The sequence below is a fragment of the Vitis vinifera genome, chromosome 15 (assembly GCF_030704535.1).
Source record: "Vitis vinifera cultivar Pinot Noir 40024 chromosome 15, ASM3070453v1".
Lineage (NCBI taxonomy): Eukaryota > Viridiplantae > Streptophyta > Magnoliopsida > Vitales > Vitaceae > Vitis > Vitis vinifera.
The window spans coordinates 14,141,829-14,166,672 of NC_081819.1; the positions used below are offsets into that span (position 1 = coordinate 14,141,829).

General features: G+C 31.3%; 1 protein-coding gene and 1 long non-coding RNA gene across 2 annotated transcripts; one reads left to right on the top strand and one right to left on the bottom strand.

Moving 5' to 3' along the window:
- The first annotated feature begins 6,048 nt into the window (after positions 1-6,048).
- On the top strand, positions 6,049-14,147 carry LOC100244485 (cytochrome P450 714C2-like). Its single transcript, XM_059743036.1, has 4 exons — positions 6,049-6,220; positions 12,788-13,214; positions 13,301-13,670; positions 13,747-14,147. Exons 1-4 carry the CDS (start codon positions 6,058-6,060, stop codon positions 14,086-14,088), a joined length of 1,302 nt encoding a protein of 433 aa, XP_059599019.1. The 5' UTR covers positions 6,049-6,057; the 3' UTR covers positions 14,089-14,147.
- A 1,183-nt stretch (positions 14,148-15,330) lies between these two features.
- LOC100854269 (uncharacterized) lies at positions 15,331-21,671 on the bottom strand. The gene is made up of 4 exons (XR_009467867.1): positions 21,583-21,671; positions 19,835-20,171; positions 19,651-19,724; positions 15,331-15,368 (listed from the first exon to the last, which is right to left on the bottom strand). It is a non-coding gene; the product is annotated as an uncharacterized LOC100854269 (long non-coding RNA).
- Between the last annotated feature and the right edge of the window lie 3,173 nt (positions 21,672-24,844).

Genomic DNA, 24,844 nt, shown 5'->3' on the forward strand with positions numbered 1-24,844 from the left:
CTTAATGGGCCCTTTTTAAAAATAGTGAGTAGGAACAATTTATGAAAAATCCATTGTTTCCATATATACATTAACTAATATAAAAGATTTTATTGCTTAACCCTAACCATCGTTTTCTTCTCCTTCTTCTCACACCCATGGTCGGCACACCCATAATTGATATTCTTTGCTTCGTAAAATCTCGGGTAAGTCAAAATCTCTTATCTATCATCTTCATTTTTTTTATTAATGCAAAAAACTTTGTTAGTATAATTGTTTTATATCTCTTGATTTAGTATATTTATGATGTGGGTTTTGTAAATGGTGTTTTTTATCGAGTTCCAGGGAAGTAAAAACTAGGTTTAACATTCTAACATATTTTTTGTTTCATTGTTAATAAGCCCCAAAACAAATGAAAACAAGAAAAATTAATTATTTTTAAAAATTTTGTCTAATTGAGAATGAGAGATACACTAGTTTGTAGTAATTATTTTTTCGCATGAAATAATATTTTATTGAAGACTTGACTATATAATGTATTGGTTGTAATTTTTCACATGTGAAAATATTTTATTGAAGACTTGACTATATTTGATACTTTTTTCCACCGTGCTAGGAGCTTTTTGGTGAAGTCTAACAATAGAGATTGACATCTACTACAAGATGATGCTCAATTAATCTAAAAGCACTTAAGTTATTTAGGGTTTTCTTCTGTTAACCTAAGAAAATATTCCCACTTTTTTTGTATTGAGTCACCTAAATAGAATAGAATATTGGGTATCAGAGTGGTAAAGGGTATTATAAATATGACTTTTTTTTTAGAGTCACCTACATGGAATGAATTATTGGTAGGTGAACAAAATATTGGGGTGATTGTAATAGTTGAATTAGTAAATGGAAGATAAGTGTATGTTGCTTTGTTTATTCTATAAAAACAATAATTTTAGTAGTTGAAATTTACATGCTTTGTTGTTTTATAAAAACAATAATTTTAGTATTTGAAATTTTAAAATGTGAATGAAATGCCTGAAAATATGTTTTGAAAAATAGGATAGTAATAAATGGAAAATAGCTCATTTCCTAAAAATATTTTGATAAATTAAAATAATATGTGGTTAAAATATATTTTTGTGAAAGTATTTAAAAATGAATCAAAATATTAATAATTGTTATTTTGTTTGAAAATAATTTAGGAATATAAAATAATATTGGGGATAATTTTTGAGTTTAAATTGGGTTATAAATGGTTAAATTTTTTAGGACTGTCTTTTTTGAAAATAATCCAATGATAATTTTTTTAAATAAGAATGTTGAAAATAATTTTAAAAATAAAATTTTGTTGGCAATGATTTTTCTAAAAGTATTTTAGGCATAAATGGAAATTTCTTGTATGAAAATAAGAGAATTTATATATATATATATATATAATAGACATAAAAATAGACTTCTTTGATATTTAATAAACAAGTGAATTTTTCTCTAAAAAAGGAATAAAATAAGAATTTCTCTATATAATAAAATAATTTATATATGAGATAGTTTTCAATAAGAAAGTTTTGAAAATAAATTTGGGATAAAATATTTTTTTAGTAAGTTTTGTTTAGATAATTCAAGAATAAAGTGGTTTATTAACTTTTCTTAAAAAATAACATTCTTCTTTCTTTTTTGAATTGATCAATTTTTTTAGAAATAAAATTGTTAGATTCTATTTTTTGTAAATGTTTAAGAAATTCTAAAAAATTATTTAAAAATAAAATGACCTTTCTACCACATTCCTTGTAATAAATAATTGTTTTTTTATACATATTGTAAAGTAAAAAAAAAAGTCTTTGTTTAGTTAACCTAAGAAGACATTCCTACTTTTCTTTGTGTTGAGAGTCACCTAAATGGAATAAAATATTCAATATCATAGGAGAGTAAAAAGTATTGTAGAAATGATTTTGTTGAGAGAGTTATCTAAATGGAATGAGATATTGGTAGGTGAATAAAATATTACGGTGATTATAATAGTTGACTTAGTGAGTGGAGAAGAAGTGTATGCTTCTTTGTTTATTCTATAAAAACAATAATTTTAGTAGTTGAAAACGTGTATGAAATGACCGAAAATATTTTTTGAAAAATAAGAAAATAATAAATGGATAATAGCTCATTTCCTAAAAATCTTTTGATAAATTAAAATAACTTGTAGTTAAAATATATTCTTGTGAAAGTATTTAAAAATGAACCAATATATTAATTATTGTTATTTTGTTTAAAAATAATTTAAGAGTAAAAAAATAATACTGAGTTCAAATATGACTACTTTGTTATGAGATTCATTAAAGAAATAATTGTTGATTTTACAGTTATTGCATCAAAGGTTTTACTCGTTTAATAAATTGTACATAATTTCATACTTTCAATTATTGTGATATTAATGTTATTCTCATTTGATTTCAGTTTGATGACAAATAAAACATATTCTCAAGTAGAATTTGATGAAATTAGAGAAGAATAGATTACTTTTGTGTTATAACTAATCATGAATCATATTGATGTATCGTGATCATTCATGGTAAGTCCCTTAGTTGTTATACGATTGAATTTTCCATTGATATTGTATAACATTACTTATTCTTTACGAACTATTTTTATACCAAAATGAGAAAAAGGAAAAAGAAAAAGAAAACATTAGTACTTAGATTTGTTTATTGTTTATAACATCACATTTTTATTTTCAATAAGAACTCTAAAACTCATTAAACTATGAAATGCAGGTATACACTCTTGGGAGGACAATATGAAGAATAAAAAGAAAGGAGAAAGAGGCAACAAGATTTAGGTTTTTAGATATGACTCTTATGTCATACATGAATGTTAGGAAGCTTAACATTTCTAAATCATGTTTTAATGTGTATTTACTTTTCTTTTTTAGTTTTGGTGGGTTTGATGTGTTTGATGTACTATCATTTTGTGAACATTTGATATACAAATATTATTGGATGATGTAATATGTTACAAATTAATTCATAAGCATTATGAAAAGATAAGTTAAATGTAATATGATTATTATATTTATGGACAATTTACACAGGTTAGTCTTATTTATTAATAAGCATTACAAAAATCTACAAACTAATCAACAAAAAACAACCATATCTTCCATAATCATTTACAATGATGTGACACCATAAATTAAAGGTGATACATTTAACGTGACACTATAACTCAAAGATGATGCATTTAATATGACACCTTATATATCTCATACAACCCTATATCAAATTAAGCATCACTAAAAATATATGGTATCTCTTCTGAATGTATCACCATTTATTTGCTTTGGTGTCGCTTCCAAATACGTCGCCAATTGATACCCTCTATGGTGTCAGTGGATAAGGTGACGCTATGTTGTAGTGACACCCTATATTTATAGTGACTTATTATAAATGTTACCATATATCTTTTTCCTTGTAGTGAAAGAAGATTATTTTGGGGGTCCAACAAATCTACATCTATAACACCCTCTTGGTAGCTGCCCATGCACCACTGCAGCTATAAAACCACAAGAGGACAATTCATCATGCCTCTAGGTGCGGCTGGAATGGGAGTGAAGCCATGTGTGATATTTAGTGGAGGATTTTTTTTGCCTCCTAAAACCATGTCACAGTATCTTTCATTCCTTGTAGTCCTCCCCACTATCACATTTCACACACAAAAAAAAAAAAAAAAGTTTGATGGATATTAAAATATATCAAATATTCATATGATGAAATAACTAAAAACTAAATATTTATATAAATTTATATTTACAACCTTATAAATTACACTCAAATGTTCGACTAGAAATATTAAATTTACAATGATAATTAATATGGTCAAAACTCAAAAAGATATAATTATATTAAGGGGGTATTTCACATATCCAAACACTTATTACTTAAATGACTTAAGTTGAATTTTAAGTTAAATTATAATTAAATTATTTATTTAAAATTTGTTACTTGATTCTTACTTTAGAGTATTAAGATTATTTGATAAAATTTAACTTAATATTTATTTTAAATCATTAAATTAACATATTTTTCCTCATAAATTATAATTAGAACAAAAGAGGTTAAATAATAATAGAAGTCATGAAGTAGTAAAAAAGATCATGAAAATAGTTCAGACAGATGAAAACCAAAAAGTAAAATGAAAATATAGATTTAAGAATAAGTTAATATTTTTATTTATTACTTAAAGTTGTTTTTTTATTTTCAATCATGTCATTGCATTATTTTATTAAACATGATTTATTTAATAACTTATTATTAAATCAGTTTAAATTATTAAATTTGTTTACTAAACACCCCCTAAAACTCAACATGAAAGTTTAATTAAAATTAAAGTTAATTTGTTTTTTTTTTTCCTCAAGTTGAACTAAACCCTGTAGGATGAGCAAAACGTGGGAAACGATGATTCATTTGGAGAGAATTTCTTTTCTTTTATTTCGAGATGACACAAGGATACAATTAGAGAAGATGAAAGCAACACTGATTCTAACAATGAGGAATATTGTGTCAGTGGTATTGGGTTGTTTCTACACATTTACAATGCCTTGGTGATGAACCAAGGAAGGGTTGGATCAAAGCTTGGAAAGCAGGGAATCAGAGGACCTCCACCTTCTCTTCTCTCTTTGGAAATGTTTCTAAAATTAGGAAGACGCAGATGCAAAACCACTCAACGACTCCCAATGACCACAACCAATGGGATGGCAACGGGATGGGTTGGGACGAATCCGTCTCATCCTTATCCTGTCTAGTTTATTCAAAATAATTCATATTATTGTCCCATTTAAAAAATTAAACGGGGCGGGGTAGGACTCCCACCCGTTTCACTTTTTTTTTTTCGAAAATTTAAAAATTTTTCTTTCTAAAAAATTAATTGTAAAATTTTTAATTACATTAAAATAAATATACTTTATAAATAATTAAATTATTATATTTTGTATAATTTATTTTATTAAAAGATATTTATTATTATCTATATATTAAAAATAGTAAAATAAAAATTAATTTAATTTAATTTTATGTATAATCAGGTCGGGCCGAGGCAGGACAAGGCAATAGTTGAACCTGTCTCGAACCCATTTTGAGTTTTAAAAAAATTCTCAAACTCATTTAATTAAAATTCAAAGTCGTCTTATTAAAGGTAGTACCCGAAAAAACCAGCCCATTACTATCCCTAACCACCATGTTTTGTTTTTCCAATTTCTTCCACTAGGGTTGATACATTATTCAAACAAGTGACCCAACAAAATCACCAATGTTGTGCTTAAATATAAGTATAATTTTTAGAGGAAAAAAATAGTTGAATCAATGCAATCGATTTATGACAACATCAAAATCGAGTTAACCTTTTAGTGATGGAAAAATCAAATCAAATCAACCTTATTTATTATAAATTTGGTTCGATTTAAATTATTGATTGGATACAAATTAATTTACATCTTAATTAAGTCCAATTTAATTTTAAAAGTAATTAAAACAAATTTGGTTTTAAAATACATTTAAAATTTTTAATAAAAAACGTAATGAATATAATTAAAAATTAATTTGATCATAGTCTAATTACAACTAATTATTTTAATAAAATCTAATATAAAAAAATACTAAACTCGTTAAATATTGAATACTTATAAATGAGTTTTACAATATCAATTTGATTTGATTTTTATTTGTCAGGAGACAAAGAAATAAAAAATCAAATTAATAAAGTCGATTTTTCTTAGATCAAAGCTTGTAAAGCAAAGAATCAGAGGACCTCCACCTTCTCTTCTCTTTGGAAATGTTTCTGAAGTGAAGAGGATACAGCTCCAAAACCAGTCAACAGCTCCCAAGGACCTACACCACCATGTCTGGTTTTCCATTCTCTTTCCATAGCTGGACCAGTGGAGGAAAGAATATGGTATGCCTTCTCTGTCTCAGACTTAGACTTATCTATATGTTGAATAGTCCTAATTTCTTGCACATGAATAGTGAATTCTAAAGAACATCTTGGTGCCTTTTTAATCAGCCCAAAAAGAATTTAACAAAAGAATATCTAATGCATAATGTTATGAGATTGGTGGCAGGACCCATATACATGTATTACCCTGGACACATGCCAGTACTGCTGATAACAGATGTGGAGATGGTGAAGGAAATAGGGCTATGCACATCTTTGAATCTAGGAAAGCCTTCCTACTTATCCAAGGATAAGAAAGCTCTACTAGGCCAAGGCTTACTTGTTAACCAAACTTTCATAAACTTTATGCGAAAATAATTATTTTTGAAAACAATTTTGGATACATAAAACAAAATAATTTATAAGTGCTAAAATAATGATCATATTACTACTTTGATCCATGAAGTGATATTGAATCACCTTGTGAATTGTATTGTCAAGATCTTCAACTCACTACTCTCATATAGTGAATGGGTCACTTGTGTGGTGTATGTTGCTAAAAATAAACAACAAGAAAGAAAAGACATAAAAATGAGAGTGTGGCTTGAGACCTCAATTTATAATAAGTTATACATCTCTTAATCTTCCCATCAAAGACTATATGGGAGTTATACTCATTATTTACACCCATTATGTACAAATTAATGGGTAATGGTGGGTTATGAACTTGAATGCATCTATGTAATTGCATAGGTTATACTTTTCCATTTTCCTCCATTACTCATAAACATAATGTACAAATTAATTGCATATGGGAGTTATACTCATTATTTATACCCATTATGTACAAATTAATGGGTAATGGTGGATTATGAACTTGAATGCATCTATGTAATTGCATAGGTTATACTTTTCCATTTTCCTCCATTACTCATAAACATAATGTACAAATTAATTTCATAATGATGGGGTTACAAAAGTTGTAACACCACATTCATATGAGTTAAATTTTCTAACTCCCCATTTGTAATTTGAGTCTTCCATACATAAGACTCTTGGATGCCCAATCAATTGATTCATCTACCTATCAATTGATACTCTTAAATAATATTCATATAAATATAATTATATATGACCACACATTATAGAAAAAAAGCTAACAATCTCCCACTTGGCCTACATAATTATATTTATAATAGATTAAAACATAATATGGCCATAACAATTTCTCAAAATAGACAACTTTTACTTTAAGATTATGTTTCATGGAACCACTAACACCAAATCATTGAAATGATTGGATCACACAACGATCCAATATTCTTCAAGGATTATAGTACTAGCACCTCCATTAACATGAATCAATGACTTTTATGACATTAGCAACATTAAGGTGATAATGCTAATTCATTCACATAATGGTCCCACCAACTTTTAAACATCTAGATTGTGCACAAAAATGATGTATAAAAGTAACATAATAATCATCAATATATCATAATCAAGAACTTTATTCTCATTATAATGTGATCACATACATTACACTCTCAATCAATCTAAAATTGACAAACTTGCCCCCAAGCCCATGCGCGCAACATAATCCATAAAAAGCTTAGGTGGAAGACCTTTTGTCAATGGATCTGCCAACATGAGTGTATTTTTAATATGTTCAGTAGAGACAACTCCATTTTGAATTTTCTCCCTTATAACCAAGTACTTAATATCAATGTGTTTTGATCCTCCTATAGTCTTATTATTTTTAGAGAATCGCACAACAGCACTATTATCACAATATATTCTCAATGGTCTCATTATCGAATCAATAACATGAAGCCCTGAGACAAAGTTTCTCAACCATATTGCATGACATGTGGCTTCATAACATGCTACATATTCTGCCTCCATTGTAAAAAGAAGCTATCAACGATTGCTTATGACCCTTCCATGAAATAGGTCCATTTGATAACATAAAAATATGCCCAAATGTAGACTTTCTGGTATCCTTATAACCAGCATAATCGGAATCAGAATAACCAATAATCTCTAGATTATTTGTTCTTCTGTATGTAAGCATGTAGTCCTTAGTCCCTTGCAAATAACGCAATACTTTCTTAACTGCTTTCCAATGATCAATACCTGGATTACTTTGGTATCGACCAAGCATGCCTACCACATAAGCTATGTTTGGTCGAGTGCAGACTTGAGCATACATGATACTCCCTATTGCAGAAGCATAAGGAATTTTGTCCATTTGTTTCTTTTCAATATCATTTTTGGGACATTGAAGTTCACAAAATATGTCCCCTTTCACAACAGGGGCAACACTGCTAGAACAATTTTGTATGTTGAATCTTTTAAGAACTTTTTCAATATAGTTCTTTTGGGATAATCCTAATAATCCACATGACCTATCTCGATGAATTTCAATTCCTATCACATAGAATGCTTCACAAAGATCTTTCATATCAAAATTCTTGGATAAAAATTGTTTGGTCTCCAAAATCATTCTCATATTGTTGCTAGCAAGCAACATATCATCAACATACAATACAATAATACAAATTTTGCTCCCACTGATCTTAAGGTATATACATTGATCCACTAGCTTCTCTTTGAAACCAAAAGTGATGAGAATTTCATGGAACTTAAGATACCATTGTCTAGAAGACTGCTTTAGACCATAGATGGACTTTTTAAGTTTACATACCATATGTTCCTTGTCTTTATCCTGAAAACCCTCAGGTTGATTCATATAAACCTCTTCATGCAAGTCACCATTCAAAAAGACAGTTTTAACGTCCATTTGATGTAACTCCAAGTCAAAATGAGCTACTAAAGCCATGACTATTCTTAAGGAATCTTTCTTGGAAACAGGAGAAAATGTTTCCTTATAGTCGATTCCTTCTTTTTGAGTGTATCCTTTTGCAACTAACCTGACCTTGTATCTTTCGACATTGCCCTTAGAATCATGTTTGGTTTTAAAAATCCATTTGCAACCAATAGTTTTAATTCCTTTAGGCAATTCTACAAGATCCCAAACTTCATTATCTTTCATTGATTTCAACTCTTCTTCTATAGCATAAAGTCATAGAGTTGAATTTTCACTATTGATGGCTTGATCATAAGAAGTAAGATCACTTTCCAAGCCAACATCATAATCACACTCATTAAGATAAACTTCGTAGTCATTTGATATAGCAGGTATTTTCTCTCTTTGTGATCTACGTAAAGATAATACTTCTGTAGTTGGGACATTCTCATTTTCATTACGAGAAACCTCTTAAGTCACACCATATTCCATCATTGGTGTTGATACTTCATTAGAGGTCGACTTTTTAAGCTCAGTTCTCCCACTAAAATATTCATTTTCCAAAAACACAGCATGTCTAGTTTCAACAATTTTAGTGCCCTAACCATGACAATAAAATCTAAAACCTTTTGATCTTTTAGGATAGCCAATGAAATTACAGCTTATGGTTTTAGAATCCAATTTCTTTATTTGTGGGTTAAAAATTTTAGCTTCACCTACACATCCCCATACATGTAAATAATTCAAAGTCGGTTTCCTACCCACCCATAACTCATAAGGAGTTTTGGGTACAGCCTTACTAGGAACACGATTGAGGATGTGAACAGCAATTTTCAATGCTTCACCCCACAAAAATTCAGGCAAGGTTGAGTTACTCATCATACTTCTCACCATGTCAATTAGAGTACGATTTCGTCGCTCTGCTACACCATTTTGCTCTGGTATTCCAGGCATTGTGTAGTTTGTAATGATACCATGCTCTCTTAAAAATAAGGCAAAAGCACTAAGATGTTGACCTGATTCGGTGAACCTGCCATAATATTCACCACCTCTATCAGATCTTACACTTTTAATTCGCCTATTGAGTTGATTTTCAACCTCAGCTTTATAAATCTTAAAAACATCTAATGCTTCAGATTTTTCACGAATAAGATACACATAAGAATACCTTGAAAAGTCATCAATAAAACTAATAAAGTACTTATGTCCATTGATAGTTGGAATTGAATAAGGTCCCCAAATGTCAGAATGAATACATTCTAACAATTCAGTAGCCCTTAAGGCACCATTTTTCTTAACCTTAGTGTATTTTCCCTTTATGCATTCAACACAACTAGTAAAATCAAAAAAATTAAGTGAAGTCTAGATTTCATCTTTAATAAGATGTTCCATCCTTTCTCTTGAAATGTGACCTAATCACTTATGCCACAATATGGATGAATTTTCATTCACTCGATTGCGTTTTTTAGAGAATTCATACACATGATAAGATAAAAGAGACTATGAATATTTGCAATCTAAATTCAAAGAATAAACATTACCACGTAAAGTGCCAGAGCCAACGAAACAAGAATTATAGAACAAGGAAACTCCTTTATTTCCAAACTTTAATTCATAACCATAAGAATCAAGTCTTGGAACTGAAATTAGGTTTCTAGTAAAAACAAGAACATAAACTGTATCTACTAAATCCATAATGAAACCAGTATCCAAAATTAAACGAAGAGTGTCAATAGCCTTAATTTCCACTTTTGTTCCATTTCCCAAAGTAATGGTTCGCTCTCCTTTACTTAGTCTCTTGCTTATAAGGTATCCTTGCAATGAATTCGTTATGTGAATGCTTGTACCAGTGTCAATCCACCAAGAGTTTTCTGGTATATCAACTAAATAAGATTGATAAGACACTAAGCATTGAGTTTTACCTTTCTTTTCCAACCAGGCCTTAAAACCATAACAATCTCTTCTTTTGTGACCTTTCTTATGGCAAAAATGACATTGTATCTTATTTTCATCCTTTTGCCCATTGTGAGATACATCATTACCTTGCTTCTTTTTATTACCTTTACCTTTCTTAAAGGATTTTTTATTTGGACCAATAGTGAGGTGAGCCACATCGAGTTTTTCCACTTTAAGCCTCTCTTCTTCTTGAACACACATGGCAATTAGTTCACTCATTTTCCGCTTATCCTTCTGAGTATTATAATTAATTTTGAAATGACCAAATTGTGAAGGAAGGGAAGTCATTATGAAGTGAACAAGAAAACCTTTAGAAATTGCCATGTCCATTCCTTTCAATTGAGAAGCCATGTCACTCATCTTCATGATGTGCTCACATACACCACTATGACCATCATATTTCATTGTTATCATTTTGATCATAAGAGTACTTGCTAAGGACTTGGAAGTTCCTAAGAATTGTTCTTCAACTGATTTAATATAGCTCATTGCATTATCTGAATTCGGGATTGCTCCACGAATTGTAGGAGTGATTGAACCTTTCATAATCATTAGACTCATGCGATTAGAGCGCTCCCACTTTTCATATAAAGCCTTTTGTTCATTAGTACTTTCGGAAGTAGGCTTTGTGGGTGTAGGCTCTCTTAAGGCATAGTCTAAATCCATGCAACCAAGAACAATTCCAATTTGTTCCTTCCATTTTTTAAAATTTGCCCCACTTAATTATTCAATACCAGACAAATAGCCTGTAATAGCAGTAGGATTCATTGCTGCAAAATAAAATTTAATTCAAAAGGAAAATTATTTTATATCATGACAATATTTAACACCACACTTTACAATAATCTAACTACAACAAAAATTAAGTTAGATATCACATTAATTATAAACATAAGAGATCATATCATAGTTCTTTTGTTGGACCGAACTACAATCACATAATCCAAAAGTATATTATTATAATCCCTCCGTTGGGTTGGATTATAATAATTCATAAATCATATAGATGTGACATAATTATTAAAATAAAAGTATTGAAACATAAAGAAGTTTAATACCGTTGGGTAAAAACTTCATCAACCTTTTATTATTAAACTCTAATCATATAATCAAACATGGTGATGATCCTCCGTTGGGTTAATCAACACTTGTTTCATAAGTTAAACAACACACACACACACACACACACATATATATATATATAATCATCTTCAAACAAACAAGTAAATAAACATGCATACTAGAAAAACTATTTCTTGAGATTTCCATAATCACACATTTAAATTACTAATCATATTTTTTGCAACTTTCATAAAATCATGCAAATATGATTGAAATCATGAAACATTGAAAATGTATGTTACTACATCATTCATATGCATCACATCATATATATTTTAGTTGTCCATAAGATCAAACAATAATCAAAAACGGAAAAATATGTTTTATGATCCAAAATTGGTTGGCTCTGATACCAATTGTTAACCAAACTTTCATAAACTTTATGTGAAAATAATTATTTTTGAAAACAATTTTGGATACATAAAACAAAATAATTTATAAGTGCTAAAATAATGATCATATTATTACATTGATCCATAAAGTGAGATTGAGTCACCTTGTGAATTGTATTGTCAAAGTCTTCAACTCACTACTCTCATATAGTGGATGAGTCACTTGTGTGGTGTATGTTGTTAAAAATAAACAACAAGAAAGAAAAGACATAAGAATGAGAGTGTGGCTTGGGACCTCAATTTATAATAAGTTATACATCTCTTAGTCTTTCCATCAAAGACTATATGGGAGTTATACTCATTATTTACACCCATTATGTACAAATTAATGGGTAATGGTGGGTTATGAACTTGAATGCATCTATGTAATTGCATAGGTTATACTTTTCCATTTTTCTCCATTACTCATAAACATAATGTACAAATTAATTTCATAATGATGGGGTTACAAAAGTTGTAACACCACATTCATATGAGTTAAATTTTCTAACTCCCCATTTGTAATTTGAGTTTTCCATACATAAAACTCTTGGGTGCCCAATCAATTGATTCGCCTACCTATCAATTGATACCCTTAAATAATATTCATATAAATATAATTATATATTGCCACACATTATAGAAAAAAAGCTAACATTACTCACTTCAAATGGCCTCATTTGGGCTTACCAACGAAAGATCATCGCTCCCGAGTTCTACCTTGACAAGGTTAAGGTAAATCTTCTCCTAAAGATTGTTATTAGTACATTTCATCAATTATGCATGTTTAGCTCTCATACTTGTTCACCCAACTCAATTTTGAAGGGCATGGTGAGCCTAATGGTGGATTCTACAACCTCCATGCTAAGCTCTTGGGAAAGCCTAATTGATGGGAGAGGAGTTGCGGATATTCGGGTTGATGATGATTTAAGAAGCTTGTCTGCAGATATAATCTCAAGAGCTTGTTTTGGAAGCAATTATTCCAAAGGACGACAAATATTTTCAAAGATTAGAACTCTTCAAGTGATCTTGTCCAAGGGAGGTTTACACATCGGCCTTCCTGGCTTAATGTACACCTACTATAAGCTTCATTACCAGGTTGTTATCTTCTAAATTAGTGATCATTTTCTGGTATCAATGTTTGGAAATGTACTAGTTACATACCAACCAAAAGCAACAGAGAGATATGGAGACTGGAGAAGGAGATCGATTCCATGATATTGAAGGTAGTGAAAGAACGCATTGAGACCACACAAGAGAAGGATCTTCTGCAGATGATTCTTGATGCTGCTAAAACTTATGGGGATGAAGATAAATTATCGACAAACGTGGCTGCAGACAGGTTCATAATAGATAACTGCAAGACAATATACTTTGCGGGCCATGAGACCACTGCCACAGCTGCTTCAATGGCCTTGGTGCTGTTGGCTGCATATCTGGACTGGCAAGCTCGCGCTCGTGCTGAGGTGCTTGAAACTTGCAGTGATGGAGTTCCAGATGCTGATATGCTTCGCAGAATGAAAATGGTATGTGACTCAGACACCCGAATACTATTCATTGTCAAGGATGCAAAAGCCTATTATAATACTGTGTTCATGGCAGTTAACCATGGTGGTTCAAGAGACGTTGCGCCTTTATCCACCAGGTACATTTGTGGTAAGAGAAGCTCTACAAGATATGAAGATTAGAGACCTTGTAATTCCCAGAGGTGTAAGCTTTTGGGTCCCAATACCGGTGCTGCATCAGGATCCAGAGCTATGGGGGCCTGACGCACATCAGTTCAATCCCGAGAGGTTCAGCCATGGAACGGCTGGAGCTTGCAAGAACCCGCAGGCTTACATGCCATTCGGAGTAGGGCCTCGTGTCTGTGTTGGCCAGCACTTGGCCATGATAGAACTGAAGCTGATTTCTGAATGGATTCTTCAAATTGCATCTTTTTCATAAGTTTGAATCCGTCCTCTCGGTCCAAACCAATGCCTATAAGTTGCTGTAATCTTGTTGGGATTGCATTGTGAGAAACTGAAAGCTCTTTTTGAGCTCAATAAGAATTTCTCCATCTGTTTAAATATTTTAATTTATTAATATGGAAGTTTGAAAAGGCTGCATGTAATGGAAGCCCATTTTTTGCTCATCTTTTATTTTATTGTCTACCAAACTTTAGATTCTTTCAATATTTTAATCTAGGCAATGCACAAAATATTCCTGCAACCCTAGCAGAAATAGAAACTCAAATCTCACCTCATGGCTTGAAGAGAATGATTCATGGAGGTGATTTTACAAGTGCCAAGTGGCTTATTAAAAGTTTCTCCTGGTTACAAGAAAGATCCCACCTTCTGTAAAATCTAAATTTTGACTTCAGAGGCTACAAGAGAAGAATCAGCTATCAAGGAGTCCATATGAGAAGGATTCACAGTCTCTTCAACCTTGATTCATGAGAAGATAGATCGATTCCTGTTGCGTTCCAACCGAGCTTCCCTCTGTAAAAACAAAGAAAAGGAACACATAAGAACACACAAAATAGACCTATACAAAAGTAGTAGGTTATGACACCCACCATTTATTCATTAGGTGGAGAAGTTCCTCAATAGTTCTACCTAGTGAAACTATATGCCACAACCGATCATCCTCAGACTATCCAAGGAATGTTAATCACATTAAATAGTCCTTCCAGAACCAACAATCAATAATTTTATATGCTTTCATCTCATAAATGCTGGAAAAAAAAAGGCTAAATTGATTTTTTGGAAATTCCCAGATCTAAACCCCCTAAAAACTTTGGTTCATTACTAACAAAATGAACTGAAAACCCCCTACACGGTTACAAAGTTATCAACATATGTGCACTGCAATATCTGGTGCAATACCATATGCAATATCAAAAATGGGTTTTGAGGGCAAAGGGCATGATGGAAAATGAAATGCCTCGCGTCTTCCCCACATCCTGCACTTACAAATGGGAAACCTTATGCTTTTTCAAAACTACCAAGGTATCCAGCAGAGACTCCCCTTTCAATTCCTTTCTGTTATGATATAAAAAAAGAGATGAAATCCATTATTGAATGATTGGAGATGCTGCACTTCATCCATCCTTCTATACTACAGCTATGCTTGAGCCAGGGTTTTTTCGCTACATGGCCAACAATGAAAACGTAAACCACCACTCCAACTATGGTGTGTATAGTGATGGTTTAAGGATTAGTGAGAGCCACTGATTTGTGCAAAACCTGCAAATGCATTTTGAGCTTCTCAGTGGTTGTGCACCCTCACCTTTCAACAATCAACAAAAGAAAGAAAAAACATAAGCAAAAGTCACTATCTGAAACTACTTGCAGTAAATTTATGATAAGCTTGGGGCCCATGAATCACAAATGCCTAAAATGAAGTAAAAATAATCCTGCTCATCCGAGGTGGATTCATAGAATCTTGAGATTAGCTTTACAATCTACAGTAACAAGATCAAGATAAAGTCATGGATATGCTTGGAATCACTAATTGATTTGAACTTTCATGATTATTAGATTCATTTTGGTAATCAATTAAGGATGGAAGAGAAAATGTTTACTTGCATGTGGAAAATAAATTTGGAATGTAAGATAATGAAGTATTCTATCCTGTTCATTCAAAATGCAAACTAAAGGATGATTTCTAACTTCAGGCTTCAAGAGAACTGTCGTAAAAAGTCCACATCAGAAATTTCAGTGAGTTGTAGTGTTGAATTTTTAATTCCTTGCATAAGAAATTATTTTTTAATGGGTTTATTTGCTGATATTGTTTTATCCTTTAATCAGGCCTACCAAAAATTTTCTTAGTTCTTGCAAATTAAGGTAACAAGAAAATGGAACAAACAAAATTCAAATTTATTAGTTAAAAAGAAATGTTTGGGTACTAGAAGTGGGTGGAAGACATCTTAGGCCTGCCTCCATGGGAAACTGCTCAAGGAATTTAAGATTCATGACATCAACTTTGCTTCCTTATTCATCTATAGCTATTATGCCCCAGTTGTCAGGACTTTATGTGAAAGTTGGTATCCTGCTACCATACTCTCCACACTTATGTAGGAGAGGTCTCCACTCCCTTTGGGATTCATACTACAACAGACTATTCTTTGGCGCTGAGAACTACTTCATTGAAGAACAATCTCTCATTTGGCAATAGATTCCTTACACGCCCAGTGGGACTTCTCAACCTCTCCTCTCCTTTGCCAATCCAAAACTGCAATCAGATTGATGACTTCCAAAAGTCTCAGCTATGAATGTCAATAAGGGCGATGGAAAGGTCATCATGGCTTCATTGGTGCACTGCATCTCTAAGGACCCATGACCTTTAGCAAATCAAAAGCAACCATTATGCCTTCAGCTCGATGCACAGACATGCACTCTTACTTGGCGAAGAAGGTGCAAGTGCACAGAAAACACCAACAAATCTCACCAAATAGCCTCACTGGGGTGAAAGGATCAAAATCCTCTATCCAAGGAGAGGTGTTCAATGACCCCAAAGAACTCCATGGATAAGTCCCTCTTCCCTACATCTAGCGCTAACTCGAACACAATTTTACTTGTTAAATCACCAACTCAAAGTCAAGAAGACTAGCCAAAATGCTCTGACTCCATTTCATCCTACTCAGTGACAATTCCAATTGTGATAACCAACACCACTTTGATCGACTAATAATGGGTAGACATGGTCCACACCATTGCTAAACTCATCAAGATCATTGAGGAGATGGATATACAAATACCTGCCCACATGAACAAAATTGAGGCACAAAATGTAGTGGAGTCAAGTCAAGGGTTGGCACACCCTCAAGGCTTCACACTTCAGAGTGATACTCCACAAGCATCAATGTCAATGCAAGTCAAAAGGCAAACTACTAAACCTACTTTGGTGGCAACATTATGCTCAACTGCTACAAGACATGATAACCAACACTAGTAGGGCTCAGTACCATAGACCATTACAGAGTTTACTCTTGTACTCTTAAGCCCTGTACAAAGAGGATTGATAGCTTTCACATGCCTACATGTTATCAGCCTCCCAAATTCTAGTAGTTTGATGGGCTCAGTACCATAAACCATCACAGAGTTTACTCTAGTACTCTAAGCCCTATACAAAAAGGATTGATAGCTTATGCATGCCTACAAGTTATCAGCCTTCCAAATTCCAGTAGTTTGATGGGAAGGGGAACCCAAACAACATGTTGCCCACTTCATTGAAACACGCAATAACACTGGTACAGAGAAGGACTTTCTGGTCTTCTTGTCAAGCAGTTCGTCCACTCACTCCAAAGAAATGTTTTCAATTGGTATCTAAATCTTCAGCTTGAAGTATTGACAGTTGTGAAAGTTCTTAAACCACTCCTCCAATACCCAGTGAATTGTGAGCATGATGGAGCTCACTAACTTATCAAATGTTACGTATTCAAACGGTAATAATGACTTCAAAAAAATAATGAAGTAACACCTAGAAGAGAGATCTCTTGCAACATCAAAAGAACATAGTAGCACCAAGAACTAGGGAACTTCTTACAACACACAAAAAGAATGCAGCAATAAGAAACTCCTCATGAATTGTGTAGATGATGCTTCTTCAAGTTGCAACCCTATCTATGATAAATTAAGGGGAAATCAAGAGAGGAGAATCTTAAAAGTAGGAAAAAATTTTGGTTGAGATAAAAATTTTCCTTAGCATCCAACAAAGAAAAAGGAAGAGATCCAAATATTCTCTCTCCTAAGGAAGGGAAGGGTTGAAAATAAAAAATAAAAAAACTTCTCATTGACATGAGAAAATTTCCTTAAAAAAGAAAAAAAAAATCTATGAAGAAAAGAAAGAAGATATTAAAAAATCAAAAATAAAATATTCTCTTTGACAAAGAAAATAGGGATAGGGTTCAAAGAAGCAAGCAAGAGGAGTTGAAGCTCCACCTTATTTTCATGAGAATAGATACACGTGTTGCACCTTGAAGTGGGAGCATTTGTCAACACCAAAAATTTAGTAGCCTAACACTAGACATGTGGCACTAAACTCATCAAGTCTCATACGTCATCCAAGTGCCATGTGACAAAATTTTGTAGGACTAAAAAATTAAGTTCTGTAAAAAAGTTTTTAAAAAATAAAATCAAATATTTCAAGATATCAAATGAATCCTACTGAACGATCAATTTTCCTAAAAGCTTAAGTTCATAGGATTTGGACCCACAACATATATCATGCACTCTAACACCCTCTCTCATGTGCAGCCCCATACGTGCACGTGGAGAGACACAAAAGCCCATAGGCAAACAACCAAAATCAACCTTTTTTAGGCTTTCTTAATAAATTGGGGATATAAATAGATAGTGAGGTCTGAACACATGACCTCCCACCAAATGAGGTCCCTATACCATGTTGAACAACCAATTGCACTCTACCAAATCCCAATTGCACCTATAAGTGAGGATGTCCTATTTCAATACAAGGACCTTAAAAATAAAGCAAGGAAACCCTAAGAGACTAATCAAGAATCTTCACATGCCTTCAAACTCCATTTAACAAGTTAGTGGGAGAATAACAATCACAAGGTTACTTGAGAACAAGTCATCCTAGACCCTCAATCACACCTCCATCTAAGGACATTCTTCTCTTCTTCAATTGAAATCAAGGTCATCAAATTAGAGGATATCCTTTTGTAGAGGATTAGTCACAAAGGATACACATGTACTTTTTAAAAAAAATGAATATATTTGAATTTGTTCATTCCATTTCCTTATTCTCTTAATTTACTGAAACTGAGAAATTTGTGAGCACAAAATTCTAAGCTCGATGCAAAAATATGATCACATTTATTATTCAATGTAAATTTTAAGTTTTCGCTCATTCCTTATGAACTCATGGTGTTCTTCCGTTAAAGATGAGCAACATAGTGATCAACCCTAAAGCATAGAATGAGAACATGAAATTGTTAATTGAACAATGAATTTAAGATTGTTGAATGGAGACCTAGTCATAAAATGACATAAAATCTTAATAACAATCAAAACCTTAAAAAAATAATTTGAGAGAGGAAGACTAAAACCGCTAGAATTTTTTTTTACAAAATTACATAACATAAAAAAACTTGTGCAATATATTTGAATGTGTAATACAACAAAAAATAAAATTCATTTCATGGTGCAAATATTCCAAGATAACTTGTTTCATAACAAAGGGGCCAAAGGACCCTTTTGTTTGGTAGTGCTTTTAGAAAACACTTATAGCATAAAAAGTGTTTTTCAAGAAAAATAAGATGGTTGGTGAGATTTAAATAACGCTTTTAAAATTTTGGAAAATCACTTACATTCTTCCTAGAGATGTACTTGATAGGTGATTTAGCAAAAATGCTTCTAGAGAAAACATTTAAATTAAAAATACTTCAAATAGAAACACTCTCAACCACACTCATAGTTTCTCATATTAATTGGATAAAAAGACAAACATAACAAACCACAAGAGGAATAATGAGCATTGACAATATGAAAGAAGATCCGATACCTCCTTTTTCTTGCATTCCTTGTAAACATCGAATTGTTCCTGACATTTGCTCTTATCTGAGTTTGATTCTAGACCTGCCAAGTTTGGATTAGGAAGTATTGTCAACCGAAAGTATAAAGCAAAATGGAAGCAATAAACTAAGAAGCACAGCTCCAAAAGTAATAAATGTGGCAAACTTTATCACCCTTTCAGAACTAATCTATTAATTAGGAAGAGCCATAAATTTAGCTTAAGCTTGGTTGTAGATCAAGTCAAGAAGCTTGTCATCTTGATGATTGAGCACTTGGCAGGCAGGAGTTGGATTGACCCAAAGATGGGATTCGCGCATACAAGTGAATGGAGTCAATAACTTTAGAATAATCACAATGTATGAGAAATATCATTGATTATCAAATATCTACTAGAATTTTTTACCTTGAATCCATATGAAATAACACTAGCCTTCAAACTTATCACAAACTACAAGAACATATCAGCTAAGACAAGCAAACATCCATGTCCAGTTTCATCATACTCAACACCTGAACATAGTGCAACTATTGAAATTTATATTCCATCTAGTAATAGCAATTTACTAAACAGAGTGTCCACCATTATTGAAAATAGAAAGAGGATTCATCCATTAACTTGAGCATTTGTATAACAGTACAAAGGCAAACCACAACCTGGATAAAAGGCACTCAATTGAGCCAAACTATAGATGAGGCAAAATCACAAGGATAATTAGAATTCAGAAATAGCTGGGTTTAACAACACATTTTGGAGAAAACAATGTCATATCCTCTTAACAAATGAAACCTATGTAGCAATTTTCAACCAATCTCTACTTCCACATGGTAAATTAGCCTTCAGACATATTATTGTAAAAAGTGAAATTCTATTAGATAGCTTGTTATCTATACAAGGAAAATTATAAATAAAAAAAGAAAAAGCTTATGCATAAAATAATTGTGTGTTGCTTGCATGCTGTGCATGTGAGAACCTAGGCATAAGATTTGGGGCAGTCTAATGTAATCCGACTGAGTTATCACTCTTAAATAGATAAGACTAGTAGGTGCAGTAAAACTTTTGTCTAACAGGAAAACAGAGAGGATTTATGGAAAGGTCGGATTCTTTTATCCCTATCTTATTTCTTTTTTCCTCAAACTCAGCTGCCCTTATCACTTGAGAGGCTTGTAGTAGGCCTCCACAGAGCACAAGAACTGAAGTTGACATGTTTAGGAGATTGCCCTCCTAGGGAGCAGTTGGCCACTCATACCTTAACAGCTTTAAAATGGATTTCATTGGCTTAAAGAACACCTTTGTGGCTTCTGTAAGCTTACATGTTGCCACTATAGACATGTAACAGAGAGAAAGTTGATTTGGGCAGGGAGATCTTAAACATAGGCAAGTCTGCACAAGCCCTCACAATTCGGCCTCCATATGCTCATTGCCTTAGAAACCCATTTGACACATTGCACAAAGACATGTTTTATGGGTCATGACAGATGCAATAAAATTGGGCTTTCTTTCGCAGTATTGATGCCCTTGTCGTTTGTGTATCAGCTTAAACCACCTAGAGGACAAACCCAAAGGGTAGGGTTGTTTCAATCAATTTTCTGTATTGTGGTTCTTCTCAGATGCTTCTTGGTTTCTAGTCCGACTGCTCAAAAGGGTCATCAATCCCCCCTCTCTCTCTCTCCGTGGTGTGGGGAATTTGAAGAACAGGGGTAATATTATATAAGAATAATTTATTATTCCAACTGCTTATTTCTTCACCCAAAATAAACAAGAAAAAATAATCAAGAACTCAACAAAAATTATCAATTAGGCAGGAACCCTAATCAATCATGGCCCAAAATTGGAACAAAGAAATTGAAATAGATGACAAAAACTAAAAAATTCTACACAAATGTAATGGTGAAAAAGAGAGAGGAAAAGAGGAGTAGTTACATTTGAGTGAAGCACTGTACTGTTGATAGCACATATTATCAGCAAACCTCCCAACACTAGGATATGCCGGAGTTGATTCTTTCGACTCCATGTTTTTCTTTGTTTTCTTCTCTTTCCTTCTTCAAGCAAAAGATGTTATTGGGTTGTGTTGATCCGATCCATGGGCTTTGGTTCTTGATCCGGATCCGAATTTATTGGCTCCGGTTCATTTAGTTGGAATTTCCTCTCTTTTTTTCTTTTTTTTTTTCTTTCTTTCTTTTTCAACACCAAAAAAAAAAAAAAAGAATTAGAAAAACCTTTTCGAATACACTTTTTGAGAACAATTTTTTTTGTTTTATAAACTAAAAGTTTGTTTCGAAATAAAAATATTTTTAATATTTTAAAATACATTGTAAAAATTATTTTTATTTCTAGTGTTTTACTTTTAATTATTTTATATGTTTGTATAGTTATTACTTAAAATAACTTTCAAAAAACATTTGAAAACAACTAAAAGATATTTTCTAAAAATACGTTAAGCTTTGTTTGATCGCTATTTCAAAAACAGTTCTAAAAAACAGTTTTAGAGAATAATTTATAAAACTTATGATGTTTTGTAAAATAAAAATATATTTAAAAATATGAAATGTTTTTAACTTATTTTTAATATTTTTAAATATGTTTTAAAATAATTTTTATATCCGATCATTTATTTTTAATTACTCTACATGTATAATTATTTTTTTAAACAATCCTCATAAAAACAAGTAAAAAAAACACAAAATAATTAAAAGATATTATTTAAAAACACCATATTTTTTTATTAAAAACAAAAAATTGAAAATAGTTTTTTATTATCAAAAATATTTTCTTGTTTTTTTGTTTTGAAGGATCTCAAGAATAGAAATTTGTTTTAAATAATAGTTGTTAAGAATAAAAAAGAAAAAATAATTTTTTGATTGTAAAACATGTTTTTCTATTTATTTATTTTTAATTAAACAATGGTATTCAAAAAATGGTGTAAATAAAATGTAGTTTTACCTTTTTTAATTGCTTAATTTAATTTATAGTTCTCATTGTTAGAAATTTTTATTTCTATCCCTTATCTTTTTTAGGTTTTATCTCATCCTTCTCTTCTTTTTTATTTCATAATTCATTGTTTTTATTAAATAAAAGCCCATTGAAATTATGAAATGTCTTATCTTTTTCTTTCTTCCAAATCCTCCCTTGTAATATGGAATTTTTTTAATTAAATATATTATTTTTTTTAAATAATTTTTTAAATATTTACAAAAATACAATATTTTTAAACTTATCTTTTGAAAAAAAAATAGTCCTTTCAAAAAAAATGATTTTACATTTAAAATCCATGGGAAAAAAATATTAGCAAACCAATCTAGAAAAATTGAATCAAATTGAATTGAATCGATTTGGGTTTTTTTTTTTTTTAATTTTAAACTTTATTAGATCAATTTGAGAAAAAAAAATCAATTTTTTTATTGGATTTATGAGTTATCAACATTTTAAATATACACATATTTTTAATTCCTAAGGCAATCTAGTATAGACATTAGTCTACTCACAATAGTCTATAACTCACCCACTTCCACACATTATTTTTTAAAATTTTATTTATTCCACTTCCTTACAATATTTTTCTAATTTTATTTATTTATATCCTTAAGCATATTGTGGATAATGTTGATCTTTTGGCTTCTCTAGTAAATCTTAGGAGAAAATACAATAGCCCAAGTTTGGCTTACGTCAATTCATTCCTTAGTTTGTATTAGTTTGGAATGAATTTAGGAGAAAAAGGTAATGTTAGAAGAAAATACAATAGCCCAACTTAGCATTATTCTATATAAGAAGTGTCTCCCTACAGTACCAAATAGCTACTTATAAAGAAGGGGACCAATCATAACATGCTATGTATATAATTTAGTCCAATTGCCTTTTTGACTAAATAATGGTTCTAAATTCATTCTTTTTCATTTTTTTCAAATATCTTTTTACATTATTGTAAGATAAAAAATAAAAAGTTGGCTTAAAAATAAAATAATTTAAAAAATATAAGAGCAATGCAACCTAAAATGACAATAATATATAATTTTATTGTATTATCACTAGTTTCCCATTGTTTAGTTTTTGTTCAAGTGTTGTAATACGCTTAACAAGGCATTCTGGGTCTTCATCTTGCTTAAAGAGTTCAAACCATTATCAAAACTTAACATGTGTTTAACGCTTTCTTAAATATCTATAAAACTCTTCTTGATAGGTAATTCTTATTACTCTTGGGAGTTCACCATCCTCCTTTTTTCTTATTTTCTTCTAAATAGAAGTCTTGTCTTAAGATTTCTTTGTTAATCTTAAGATCTTATTCTATAATATTAATCATCTGTGAATATGTGGGGGACATATCTAAGAATTCTTGTTGTGATTCTTAGATAGACTTTCTATCTTTTTAATAGAAAGGTCTTGCTAAGTTGGTGTGACTCCGACACTAGACAACTTAATGTTCTTGGGATTTGCATATTTGGATCCTTCTTCCAAGTGTCTTACTATCCACTCTATTAAGCATATTTCCTAAGTTTGATTTAAAGTTAGGATTTTAGCAAATCCAAATTGTTGAAAATGATAAGTATAAGACAACCTTTACAATACCCTTTGGACATTATGAATGGAATGTAATGCCTTTTTTACTTAAGAATGCCCCTTTAGGATTCCAAAACATAATGAATTAAATCTTTAATTAATTTCCAAATATCATCATTGTTTACATTGATGATGTTTTGGTATAACTTTTCATTAATTGAAGAACACTGGAAACATCTTAATAAATTTATTTGGATTGTTAAGGAAAATGGTATAAGTTTATCTGCCTCCAAGATTAATCTTTTCCACACTAAGATAAGATTCTTAGGTCATCATATTTACCATGGAACCATAACTCCTATTCAAAGGTCAATCTAGTTCACTGATAAGTTCCCATATGAGATTTAAGGATAAGAAACAATTACAACGTTTCTTAGGAAGCCTTACATTGTGTCAAAATTCCTTAATAAATAAGTCAATTATGTGCCCCATTAAGAAAAAAAACACTCAAAAAAGACCTCATACCATGGAATAAGGAACACATTAAGATTGTCAAAATTATTAAGTATAAAGTTAAACCTTTGTCATGTTTAGCCTTAGCCAACCTTGAAGCCTTTAAGATTATTGAAATAGATGCTTCAGAAATAGGTTATGGTGGAATCCTTAAGCAAAAAAATGGTGATAAGGAGAG

What these genes read in the sequence shown, in the direction of transcription:
- LOC100244485 (XM_059743036.1), top strand. Translation starts at nt 6,058, where the DNA reads ATGAGATTGGTGGCAGGACCCATATACATGTATTACCCTGGACACATG. An exon ending in GAAAGCTCTACTAGGCCAAG is followed by an intron (nt 6,221 to 12,787) that starts GCTTACTTGTTA and finishes CACACATTATAG; the next exon opens with AAAAAAAGCTAACATTACTC. An exon ending in ATCGGCCTTCCTGGCTTAAT is followed by an intron (nt 13,215 to 13,300) that starts GTACACCTACTA and finishes GAAATGTACTAG; the next exon opens with TTACATACCAACCAAAAGCA.